This window comes from Aptenodytes forsteri, unplaced genomic scaffold, assembly GCF_000699145.1.
Source record: "Aptenodytes forsteri isolate BGI_AS27 unplaced genomic scaffold, ASM69914v1 Scaffold46, whole genome shotgun sequence".
Classification (NCBI taxonomy): Eukaryota; Metazoa; Chordata; class Aves; order Sphenisciformes; family Spheniscidae; genus Aptenodytes; species Aptenodytes forsteri.
This window is the reverse complement of record NW_008794774.1, coordinates 238476-252010: the sequence shown is the minus strand read 5'-3', so window position 1 is coordinate 252010 and position 13535 is coordinate 238476. Positions and strand designations below refer to the sequence as shown.

At 36.6% G+C, this 13535-nt stretch overlaps 1 protein-coding gene across 1 annotated transcript in view; it reads left to right on the top strand.

Annotated features, from left to right (window-relative positions):
• Positions 1-12886, top strand: part of PLGRKT (plasminogen receptor with a C-terminal lysine) — a 31058-nt gene extending 18172 nt beyond the window's left edge. The window contains exons 2-4 of the mRNA XM_009274261.2: positions 2384-2514; positions 3579-3688; positions 8332-12886. Of these exons, the coding sequence (XP_009272536.1) occupies positions 2384-2514; positions 3579-3688; positions 8332-8453 (363 nt within the window). The 3' untranslated portion in view covers positions 8454-12886. The remainder of the gene's footprint in view (positions 1-2383; positions 2515-3578; positions 3689-8331) is intronic.
• The last annotated feature ends 649 nt before the right edge of the window (positions 12887-13535 follow it).

Below are 13535 nucleotides of genomic sequence, written 5' to 3'. Positions count from 1 at the left end.
ACTTGTAGCTTGTAGATATACAGGAAAGTATCCTTGGGCTTCTGATACTTGATATGACTACAGAAAGGTTATACTAAGTTATTTATATAAATTACTTGTAGATATACAGGAAAGTATCCTTGGGCTTCTGATACTTGATATGACAGGCTCCTACAGAAAGGTGTTTGTTTGACCTTAGTGTCTGTGACTTAGTAATTATCTTTTTCTTTCAGTACTTGGGTTTTAAAGAGCTATCAAAGTATAACTTGTGTGAAGGGCTTTTTGGTTTTATTTTTGTTGTTTTTAAAGAAATCATATTAAGATCCTTTAGTTTACTCTTTTAGATCTAAACTTACAGCTTGCTTTTTATTCCATGCTTACTTCTTTCTACGCTCTGTGCATATTAAACTGCCTGTTTTTCTTCTTCTCCATTAAGTTTCCTTTTAGCAAGACCTATATTTCATCAGCATATCATTGTCCCACTTCCTCCCCATGTACTTCTTCAAACTGAAGCTCATTTAGGGTAGTACTGCGCATCTTGGAAGCGTAGGCTCCCTATTTGTGCTGACAGGCAAACAAAGGATCCCTTAATACTTTTCACACGTGTGCAAACTACACACACAATCAAATTGAAGGGGAAAATAGAGGTCATTAAATTGATATTACATGTCATTATTGTATCTTGTCACATCAACCCTCAGCAATTTACCAGGCTTAGGATATTGGGGACCACAATGGGGCTAATTAACGGGCAGTGTGCTTGTTTACTTTAGAATTTCCAAGTGTCTCATAGGTGACAAAATAAAATCTAATTATTTTGATATTTTATTAAGTGGTTTGTCAGCTATTATATAATTACTTCTTCTGAAAAAAGCGATCTGAAAATTATGGATATCAGGAAGGTAGAGCCTGTTGATATTTTTTTGTGAGAACAACAATTGCAATGTAAGTCTTGAGGAAAGAGGAACAGATGGAACAGTATTGTGAGACTACAGTGAATGTTGTTTTTCCTACTGTGTACAATTATATGTAATTAGATCTGTCCTTTTTTTATTATGCTGTCTAAAAAAATTAATTCTACCTATCTAGGTACTGAATGAGCTTGTAAATAAGATAGCAAGATCAACATAGTCTGAAGAAATAATTAGTAACAATTTAACAGAAATTGTTCTGTTCAGGCTAAATCAATAGTAATGGAGATGAATAAATGGGTGGAAACCTTAAGTAATTACAAATCCTTTAAATTATTCTTGAATTAGAAAGCAGGAGAAAAGAACAGATTTAATTACTTTTATAGATGCATGAGAAGAGAACTTTCTGAATTCACTCTTTGTTCTTTCTTTTCTAGAATACACTTTTTTAGGCAGCTGGTATTCTGTTTCCTGTACCTTGCTGGACTTTTTATGCAAGTCAGTTAGCTAGGCTAGACATACCAACTCAGATACTCTGTTTTTTCCCCAAAAATGAGTTACAAACATTAATGGGAAGAAGCAGACTTCTTAATTGTGTTAACTAACTTCTGTACTCTGGCTTCAGGCTGCTTATTTTTGGCACAATTCTTATTTTTTGCATCACTCTCAGGAAAGACCATTGTTCTTTTTGGTGTTCTGTACAGTAGAGAGGAACTTTTAAGAAATAGTAAATTTACCTTTATTTAATGGAAATGTACCAGTATGTTTAGGTGGAGCATGTAATTTAAAAAAAAAAAAAAAGTCTAATAGTCTGCTTTTTTATTTGTGTGCACCATAGAAAGTTCTACTTTGTGTGAATATACTGTCTAGATTGTACTTTTTGCATTATTGTTTTTAATTTTAGTTGCAGAAGTATTTTCTCATGGACCTTTGATATGCATTCCAGTATCTTTAAAAGATCTGATATCTTCACAGCGTTTTTTCTATATTTGTAAGCTATGGTGTTTCAAAAGAGTTATTAGCTTTATGATGCATCACAAAGAAGAGAAATCCTCAAAGGTCGAAGAGGTGTCAACATTGACTCTAAAGATACTATCTGCTAAATTAAAGCAGAATAAATTGGAAAGCAGCTACCCTTTGGATCACCATGGAAATGCAAAGGTCAGAGAACCTTAACCTAGGGCGAGCTGCTGAGGCTTGGGGAGCTCTCAAAACCTAACACTGGTATTTTGGTTTTCTTGACCTTGAGAAGCAGCATTAGAAAGATTCTGCATTAAAGCATATGCTAATTGACCTAAATGCTTGCTTGGTATAAACTATTCTGAGTTATTACTGAAGAAGACCATTCTTAATCAAAAGCTATGAATGACTGAAGTAAAAGAACAAAAATGAAACCTTCTCAGTGTTTTGGATTTATAGACCGAAGAGAGATTGACTCAGTCTTTAAAATAAATGGATGACTTAATTTTGTTTAACCTGTCTTCCTTCTTTAGCTGGAAAGGCAACTACTGATGCAGAACCAGATGAGAGAGAGACAGACAGCCATGCAGATTGCTTGGACACGGGAATTTCTCAAATATTTTGGGACATTTTTTGGACTTGCTGCTGCAGGTTTAACAGCTGGGTATGAAGTTTATTACCTAACAGAAAATAGAAATATATTACATTTATATTTCTATGATGCAGGATCTTCCTTTTGCATTATAACAGGTAGTTATTTTTATCCAGTAACTGCTCAGAGGTTGATCAGATGACAAAGTGACTCTCATTTCTGTCTGCTTCCAGATGTGTTTTGGTTATGTCTGTGCTGCAGACTTACATAAAAGCAGAGACATGTGAGCTGACAATAAAATGATACAGCTGAGGTACCAAAAGTTCAGTGTAAAATAAAAGTTGTGTGTGGAACAGGAGGGATTGTTTAAAAGCCATGCTCTTCTCTTGTCAGTATTGTGATTTAATGAACTATTAATGAGCAACAAATCCTCCCCCATCTGGGTTTTTTAATATGTCAGTGAGCAAGTGGTCATATTCTGAAATCTGTTTACTTAAAATTTGAATCAAGAAACTCACCGAAGGGGAAAAACCCCTGGCTAATAAAGCTGTATTGCATGGGGAAGAACTTGCTTTATAGGACTTTTGTTTGGTAACATGTTTTTCTTGTGCTATAGCATGATTAGAGGGAATGTAGCAAATATTTGTAGTTTTACGTACATAGTACAGATTAAATGCACCTTATGCATTATGCATTCTCTGTGCACTCAGATGCATTTGGTACTGAACATAGTATCTTGATTGCTACATGTTGCTTGTGGCTGGATGGATATATGCATGTGCACATGCATGCTACACGAGTTAGATAATCCCATTTTTGTTAGATGTATTCAAAACTCACTTGAAGCTTTTTTTTTAATACTCTTGGGTTGACAGTTGAGCAAGAAGGCAACCAGAAGACGAATGCTTCTGAGGAAATTAAGAATTGTTCTTCTTTGATAAGGGAGTGTAGAAGGATACACAAGTCCTAGACAGTCAAGGTCAACATAAACTAACAGTGCTGATGTGCTGAATGTCCTAAATAACTGAATGTCCTAAATAATCTTTTTTTTTCCTTCTTTTTTTTTTTTTTTTTTTTTTTTTTTTTTTTTTTTTTTTTTTTTTTTTTTTTTTTTTTTTTTTTTTTTTGTTAAATAGAGCAATAAAAAAGAAGAACCCAGGAGTTTTACTGCCAATAGTTCCCTTAAGCTTTATATTTGCCTATCAATATGATATGGGCTATGGGACACTGTTGCAAAGGATAAAAGGTATGTGTATATAAGTCTGTCTGGGTCACACATATAACCAAGCTTATGTTTTTAGAATGGCTGGGAGAAAACTTGCGATAGATTTTCTCTTTTTTTATGGAAAAAAATCTTACTCTTTCATTTATTTTCTTCTCTGTTACAATCGGATACTTTCCCAGTCAAGAGTACTCCCTCTACTTTTACAGCCTTTCCCTCCAGTTAAGACTGTTTGTTAATTTCTCCTCTCGTTTCAAAAAAATGTGAATTCTAAGGCTATAAATACAGGTGAAACGAGCATTGCATATTTGGGAGAAATGACAGATCTAGTTATTTCCTTCCATATTCCACTCCGATGCTGCTGTTTTGGCAAGGGGTGGGGATGATAAGAGCAGATAAAGAGATACAGACAGGAGTCATGCCCTTATACCTTCATGACCAAACACAGTCATCAGCTGATCATCTTGCCACAGTGCCCTTCTAAGATGGAAAAAAGAAAGGTGAGTCCCAGAAAGTGGGGTCTTGCCTCGTTGCCAGTGGCAGATCTGATTAAGTGATGGGTGTTAAGGATTACGGAGGTGCATTTATGTGAGCTCTGATTCCTAGTGAAGGAGGCATGCTAAGAGAGTGTTCACTGTAAGTGAAGACAGCATTGGGCCACGGCTTGTCACCTTCACAAATCATCTTAGTTAACTAACTTGATTTTCCTGTCTGCTACTGACACAAACATAGTGAAACAAAATAAAAATTTGTTTCAACTCTTGGTCTTAGCCTCCAGATCTAAGAGCTCAGTTTCCTAACCCTGTGTACTTCATTGAAAATAATGATAGATTAATTAGACAAACTCTGAGATATTTCCTGCAGCATACAGGTGCAAATATATTGAGGTGATGCAGCAATGTATATTTGCAAACATTTCCTAAACTCCACTAAATAAATTTCTTTGGATTTTAATATGAAGAGGCAGTTAAGCACAGGGAGAAAAACTGGGTAGCTCTTGGAAATGTGTTGAAAAGGAGATTAGTACATACAATGCAGAAGGAACACTTGGAATTTAGGATTTGTTAATAATTTTTTTTTTTTTAAAAGAGGCAATTTTCATTCCAGAATTTTGAAAGAGTGAGCATTTCATAATGCAGACCCCATGGCGAGGGTATGTAATGTGTTTACTGAGGACCATGTGGTCCTGTACAGGTTGGAGAGGGGCAATGTGGTATCCTATTGCTTTCCAAATAGGAAAAGTCATCTTCATAACTTTAGATCCAGTAGGGCAACTTCAGCAGTATGCAAGGCTTGTGAAAAGGTTTTGGAGAAAAGAAGCTATGGAGCCAAATGGACAATAAGATAAAATTAAATATGCCAAACTAACTCTGTCTTTTCCAGGAAAATAATTTCTCTTTTCCAAAAGAAATGTGATAGATCTACTATAAACTCATGAAAGCATTTAGTGTGGTATCACATGAAGATTAAGTTAGCATGAAGCACATGGAAATTAGTAGACAGGTAAGCATTGGAGTAAAGAGAAGATGTCAAAGGTTTGTGCTTAAAGAGGAAGGCTAGGCTTTAGCAGGGTTATTAGCAATATTCCTCAAGATTTGGTCTGCATCTGCTTTTGCTTTGTATTTGAAATTATGAGTACGTTACACCAATCAAATCTGCGGATGACAAACTTGATTGGTGTCATCAACAGAGAAGAAATAAACTGTAGTACAAGAAGAACTGATGACCTGAAGAGCTGATATAATATAGGATTCAATATGATAAGAAGGTCAGCGAGAAGCTAGAGACTAGTAGGGTTTTCTATCATCAGAGCCCACCAGCTGGAAATGATAGAAAAAGGGAAAAACCTGAATGTGTTAGGTGATCACAGAATGAGTGTAATCCAGTAGTGTGATGAAATTATGAGAGTCAAGCAAAGTCTAGAATCAAGTGAGGTTTCCTAGTATCATAGCATGGTTGAGGTTGGAAGGGACCTCTGGAGGTTGTCTGGTCCAACCCCCCTGCTCAAGCAGGATCACCTAGAGCTGCTTGCCCAGGAAAATGTCCAGATGGCTTTTGAATAACTCCAGGGATGGATATTCCACAACCTTAGTACAAATAGAGAGTAGAGATAGGAAGGTATTGATGCAGGAAAACACTAATACCTTCCTTGGAAATTTATACATAATTTGGATCACTTCTGTATAAGGAATCTAGAATTACTGAAGAGTTAAAATTATCAGGGGATGCCGAGCTGCCTTGCGAGAGAAAACAAAGTGATTAGTTTGCTTAGCCTTGTAAAAAGACATGAGAGATTTGGGTCTACAGATCATACTTACAGGGTAGGATAAAGGAAAGTAAGAGAAGGAAATTAAACTAATTACTAATATCAGCATACTAATAATTACTAATACCATGTTGTTATTAGAATAAAAGGAATTGGACTAGCCTGAATGAATCTGGGCTGGAAATCAGAAGAAGGTTCGTAATTATGTGGAAGTCAGGTTCAGGAGTTCATTTTTATTTTAAGATTAAAATTAAGTAGTTGAAGAGAAAGTTTTATGATACAATTGACCTGCAGCCACAATGCTTGTTCTTATTACTCAGCTGATCCCTGTGTCCACTTCCATTCTACTTTCTCAGCCACTTCTCTGCTTGCCCATGTATTCTGTTGGTCCATGCCATGCTTCATCTCTGTGGTGTCATAATGAATGTATACACCATTCCCTTTATTGTTCCCTTTTTAACTGGTCTCTTTCCTCCAGGGTATGCCTATCTTTAGCCTCTCCTAAGCTAATCTGCAATTATTTCCATGCTGCACAATCTTTCTTGAATCTGAACCACGTTGATCAAATAGCCTGGCATCTGCTGTCCTTCATTCTTTGGAATCAGTTTATACCCCTGGAAGGTTTCTCTATTTCTCTTTCACCAGGCATTTTGTCTCTGACCTTGCTTACAGTTAACTTTTTCTTCTGTCTCTAGCCTACTTGTCCAAACATTTTCTCATGACTTGCTTATTCTCCCACATTGAAATCAGAGAGGTTTTTTTCCTGCTTTATAGCTTGGGCTAATTAAAGCAGAAACTGAGGACACAGGGGGAAATACCTGTTTTGAGTTCTGCTTGTGCTACTGAAAAGCCATTAAGTGTGCCAGGGCCAGGTATCAGAACTGAATCTTTCGGGGATGACAGGGTTACAGAACAGCCCTCAGGTGCACTGTCTTTTCTGAATGGCTGAGGACAGTAAGAATTAGTCATGGACCTGCTGTCTATGTTCTTGGCCTTGCTGTTCTGCTTTTCCTCCCAGTCCAGGTACATATTGCTGGTGTCTTTCAGACAAATTATTAGAGGAGGGGAGAGATTATATAGCCAGCCCCCAAGTGCAGAGAACTTCTGCACTAAGCAATGAAACTCTGGCTACCTTTTCCAAGATTTAGATAGCTCACTGCTTGTATCCTGAGCCATGTAAGAAGGATGGTGACTCGGCAATCTGCTCTAGTGCATGTGAGTGGCAGGCACAGAGATTTGACTATAACATCTCTCTGTCACCTAAGATCTCTTGCTAGTCCATAATCAGATGCTCTATGCAACTGACTGACATTGTGTTACTACTGGTTACAGGAAGTGGTGACCGGTGTCGTCCTCTTGGATATTACTGATGTATGGAGACCCCAAGCACTCTAATACTACCAAAACTGCAGTTGGAGATTTCAGCATACAGACCTGTTTTACAGAATGACCACAATCTTGACTGTATTACAATATTCAGTCAGGATCATCAAGCTAGGAGTTAAGGCATAGGTAAACAAGATTGTTGGCATTGTACCAAACGGCATCAGCCAAAACAGACGTGTTCTTTGCCTAGTCTTCATCCTTTCTTATATCACAATCAGACCACCACAACTTATGTATGATGTTCAATCTGTATCTTTGTTTTTTGGATTCTCTGTCCTAGATGTTTTCATTCCAGCCTTACCCCGAGCATTCTGCACCCTACAACTTTTCCCTGCTATGCTGTTAAGACTGCATGTTTAGGTAACTGTCTTAGCAAATCTTTTTGTGAGCAGTATGCTTTGACCAATGCTGCTTCAAGTCCTGTGCAACCCACTTTCTGCATGTAGCCTGACATCTTCTAGCCTAGGCCTGAGACAAGGAGAAAAACTGTGCCCAAATATGGCATGTCTAGTACACTGTGTACAGGGAATTTACTTGTTAAAGCTTATGTATGCTTTTATGTGTATGTGTGATCCACCCTCTTCTCAGACTCCTAATTGGTCAGATACAGTATGGGGTTGGTACAGAGTACATGGTGATGCCAAGTCCTTGCTGTATCTCATGCCTCAGTGTAGTTTTTAGGAGAAAGGGGCTAACAGAAATGGCAACAACAGCACAATTGATTGTTTTGGCCCAAGTTCTTTCAAACAAATGCAGCCTGAGGCAGATAATTCAGTTCAGACCAAACACTTCCATGTGCAGTTATCCCACCAGTCCAAAATTCCTTAAAGACAACTTTAATGCTACCTTGGCATCAGCTCGTTTGTAAAATACATAGCTGTCACCTAGTATTTTGTTGTTCTGGCCCAAACAAGAATAGCTTAATCAGTTTTTGTTTTTTGGGTTTTGGGGTTTTTTTTACTTCCTTTGCTTTCTTACAGTAAGGGTGAGGAAATTAATTTCTTTACTTTTTAAGGTGAAGCAGAAAACATACTGGACACACAGAGCACTTTGCTAGAATTGCCGAAAGGACCGCTCACTTATGAAGACCTGGAGAAAATCAGAAGATCTCAGAGCAAGTTCTTCATAGAAAAATAGGAAGATGGTATTAAAGCTTAATATCTGAAGTGTGATTGTAATACTGGCTTTGGACATAAATGAATCATTAAAATTTTGAGAAAATTATGAGCTTTTATAAAATCAAAATGTAATTCATTTTTTTAAATCAGTACTTTCTAAAGTGATGATTTTCATATTGTATGTATCTCTTGAAAATATCCATTGTTGCTGTAGCATATGTTTCTTGTTTAGAATGAAACACTGAATTTCCACTGTCTATTTAGAGTCTGAAAATAACTTTCACCTGCAGTAAAAATGTCTGGTACTGACCAAACTCACTATAATCAACAAAGATAAGTTAATTGGTAGTTACAAATTTGTATAAATATGGTCATAATTTTCAAATATATTTAAGGATGCACAGCTCAATTTGAAGTCAGGAATAGACAGCTTCTTTGAAAAATAAGACACTTTTTATTTGCTGTCCTTTCGGCAGTAAACTCACCATCTCTGCCTGAAATTCTGGAATAAACAGCTTTTATCAGAAGTAGGTTCAGAAGTAAACACGTCACTTGCTAACTGTGTGTTTTACTCTTAGGAAAAAATGTATTAAAGTATGAGCAGAGATAATTTCTCAAAAAGAGAAAACAAATTATGTAGCTATTTCCTGAACCTTTTTCATGCTTGCTTGACATTCTGAAACTCAGGATAATTTGTTTACATGAAATCAGAGTTTCACTACTAAGATGAATATTAACTTAGGCTAACAGCAAGCAAAATTATTAATGTATGTTTTTGTAACGGGTAGATCCAGGGGTCTTGAAAGTACTGAAAAACTGATGGATATTTTGCATGCCTTTACTCTAGCATGGTATATCCTGAGAATACAGTTTTAGTATATTTCAGTGTTCTGATGTTACACTTGGCAAAAAAATGCATCTTTCTGTATTGGAAATCTTGTTTAAAAACAGATTATTTTGTGTTTTGGATGGAAACTCTTCTAGCATTAGTCTAATTGTTGAATGAAAAACAAATGCTCGAAAAGCATCCAATAATGAGCTAAGCCTAAGTCTGTATTGACAATTTGTTGAGTTAAAAATTAAATTCCAGCTGGAGATAATGCCCCAAATCTGTTTTTGAAGACTGCTTGACAAAAATTAGAATATTGTTACAGTAAGACAGGTGAATATATAATAAAACAAATGCTTCTCAACGTAGAAGAAATTAATAGCACAGTTTCCATAGCTGTGTAAGATTGATTTCTGAAAGCGCAGTCCTTCTGCATTCAATCACTTCTGTAATTGGTTCTGTCATCTGCATGTTAACGATGCATACAATCTGTAACACATCAAATGTGATGCATTTTAATGTGCAGAGTGATAAAATGGGTTATAATAGCTTGTTTGGTTATAATAGCTTGGTCTACACTTTGGCTGTTCAGGATTTAAGGCAGTGATTTTAATTGTCTTGGAAAGCGTGCCTCAGTTCAGCCTATGGTGCTACCCATGTTCTGTGAGCTCACAAAATGCAGCCCAAGACCACCTCACATTTTCTGCCTGTCCTATAACATCATCCCTCACGACTTGCTGCTATATTATGTACTACTCTTAAGACATATGTATCCCTGCTTACTTGTTTTGCTTTGAATAACAGATCATCTACTACCTTTCCTCCAAGTTCTGAAGTCCAGCTTGCTTTAATTTTGAAGAACTTATAATAGCCTTTTATATTTTGATCTCTGTCATCTATTGATACTCTTTCTTCCAAGAAAGAAAAACAGTTAAACCAGCTTGTTTTGGTATTTGTATGTCTCCACCTGTGCCTTTTAAGCCACCTTTTAATCCTATGAAAGACATTTTTACAAAAGAACAGTTTTAATAGTCCAAGCGGCAGTTTTACTTACAAATCCTAGAAAATTAGGAAATACCCTAATCCTATCCACTGTGAATAAGGAATTAATATCTATGTGTTTGTGATAGATTGCTGGCTATGGTGTTGGATCAGAAGGCAGTGTTAAAGGAGGCAAGCAAACTAAGCAAAATAGTGACCCAGATAGCAGTTTTAGGAGATAATAGGATAGCTATTTATTACTCCATCCTAGCTAAATTTGATTTTTTTTTTCTCCCAAAGGTTAAACTTAGACCAATAGCATTAATCCATTGCAAGACTCCACACTAAAAAGTGACGGAAATGGGGCAAGTTTAATTCAGTGCTACACAGTGAGTATCGGTGAAAGTTAGCAAATTTAAAAGGAAAAAGCAACAGGCTTTAAGCAGGACAGTCTAATGCCAAACCCAGAAATGGATCTAAATGGGCTACATAGAATGTGCCAAAGATCGTCAAGAAGTTAAGGGTTAATCACCTTTATTGCCTTTATTTTTTACTGTTAGTTTTGCTTTTTTCTTGATAAATATATGCTTTTGTTTTGAAGATGCTCATTCTTTGTTACTGAGTAGTTATTCTACTGCCAGTGTATTAATCAAAATGCTTGCATGTGCCAAGCCCGGTCATATCTGTCACATAGATATACAGCTACAGAGTGGCTGAACTGTATGATTTCCTTCAGAGAACAATGAAAAAAAGCAGGAAAGGTTACCTTTGACAGGGTCTACTTAAGGGAAATAGATGTTTACAGCACAAGTTGCCCGTAATCATCATACCAGTTGTACCCATAGAAATAAACTAATAAAACACCTAAACCATCCTGCTCCCTTCTGTCATTGGTGCTCAACTGGCTTCAACTGTAAGACTTACTTCAATATATCACAGCAACTGTCTGTTTTCGTGAATCATTGGGGAAGAGAAGGAGAGTAACTGCAGGGGGAGCTTGTTCTGACCTGAAGGCACTACTCTTGCCACCTTAATCCTGTTGGTTGTAATGTCTGATAGACATGTATCCTGAATCAGTGTCACTCAGAGCAGGATTATTCTGGGAAAGTGAGAAGTCAGTCATGATTAGGATGTCAAAATTAATCTCTTTGTGTTCTCACTATGGATATGTCTCATTTAGAATCCAAGAATGTGTACGCTACTTGTGTGCCTGCCCCACGCTTCTCTTGTTAATCAGGTTTTGATAGGATACATGAGTATTGTTGAGAAAAGCAAGCAAAGTTACTTTGGGGGGTCCAGTTTGGGCGCCCTCCTTTATTCCTTGGATGAATGATTTAACTTTTCTGAACCTTTCCTTATGACAGGGAAAGTGAATTCTTACAACCCCTTACTAAATGTTTTGAAGTTATTTTAGGACTATGAATGCATATAACTGCTTTTAAAAGTAGAAGGGGAAAGCACTTATGTGGACATACACGAATGAGATAGTTTCTGCATTATTATTTAATTGTGTAATCAATCTTGGAATTCATTATATAAAAATGCTTGGATTTCTTCATTTTTAAACTATTAGCTTTCTTAAAGGTGAACTGCTTTCTAAAACCCACGATCATCTGCTGCCAAAGCCCTACGTAAGGTAGCTGGATAACATGGGTACTTAGTCACCAATCACATGCATGCAGTGGTATTTCACCTTTCTTGCAGAATCCTGTCTGGTACTAAGCAAACTTAAGAAATATTTTAAATTCATGTTTGGGCAACTTTCAAAAACTGAGTAGTTCTTGCAGCAGTGAATTGCATGAATTTGAAATGAAGTCTCTGAAGAAAGACTAATGAAGTCTGTGCATTTCTGTCCTACCCTCTGATCTTCTGTGTAGATTGTCTGACATTTAACGTGAATAAGCCTTTTATTCAAGGTATTCAAGGCTGTCAAGGCATTGTTAAAGGGTATCTTTTTTTATTTAGCCACCTGTTTTCATGAAACATCCTCTACCCTCTATAAACTTTGATTGCTATTGGCCAACAGATTCAAAATTTAGTGCAAGGGAGAAAAATGGTACAATCATCTTTACATTATTTTAGGAAACAAAAAAATACAAAATACTTGCATTGAAACAGTACACTGGATGTACGTATCTTGCAAGATCCTACAGAGCATGAATGGAATTTCATTTCTTTGCTCTGCTGTTGTCTGTTCATCTTTATAATACAAACAGTAAGAAGGTGGATAGTTACTTCAGATTGGTTGTATTTAAATTATGTATTTTCTTCTGCATGTATTATTCTGAATAGAAGTTTTTCTAGCTATAATGAACAGATAAACAAACCTAGCCTCTGACTTGATTTAAATTCATGGCAAATTACTGAGAGATTGCCAGTTAGACTTTTCTGTATAAAATCCTGTGTGATTTAAAGTTATATGACTAACATAGTAAGTTTCTTTATAACCTACTATTCAAATCACAGTAGATGTAGTCGAAAGCCCTAGATGCAAAGGCAATTATTACTGAAATACAGCTGGAGGAAAAATACTGAGCAGTACACCCTACTAGTGAAACTGCATTAAGCATAGTAATATTAAGCAATGTCAAACTACTGCCAGCTCATTTAGATATGATCCTTAATAAAACTCATTAACTCGCTGCCTGTTGTTGCAATCTTTAGTCCTAGCAAGAGAGCATTCGTAGCCCATGCTTTTCAACAAGAAGAATGATGAAGAGTGTTGCAGTGTGGGCTCCCCTGAAAAATTATTATGTCTTGAAAAGATGTTCCCTCCAAGGCCTCTTTGACAACTCGTGCTCTGTCACCTACCAACAAGCATGACGGAAAGCACAGAAAGTATTGTCTTTCACATTCAGTAGCCCTGATGAAGAAGCAGGTGAGGTCACAAAAACTCTTTTGAACTATTCGTTTTCCAGTCTCTTGAGCGCTTGCATTTAGCAGCTGTAGTCAGAGGCTACATGCTTCAGACAGTTGCAAAAATGAGGTTCTTACAAAAAAACCTAAAGATGGCCATCATAATGCCTGCCTTTGCTTAGGGAGAGTTAGATGTGGTGCCACAGTAACTGATGGTCCGGTTAAATTTGAAACTAAAGCATATGGAGAGTCAGGAGTTTTCCAGCTAGACTGACAAATCAGCATGCTGTTTGGGGACCTCTCTTGAAATTCCCTGGTAAAAACTCTGAGAAAGACATATCTGACATTTTGCTGCTTTTAAAGACTGGATCCAATATTGGGCATGGTCATCAAAGTAGGGTGTAAAATAAATTATATTACTTTACAAGCTAAATA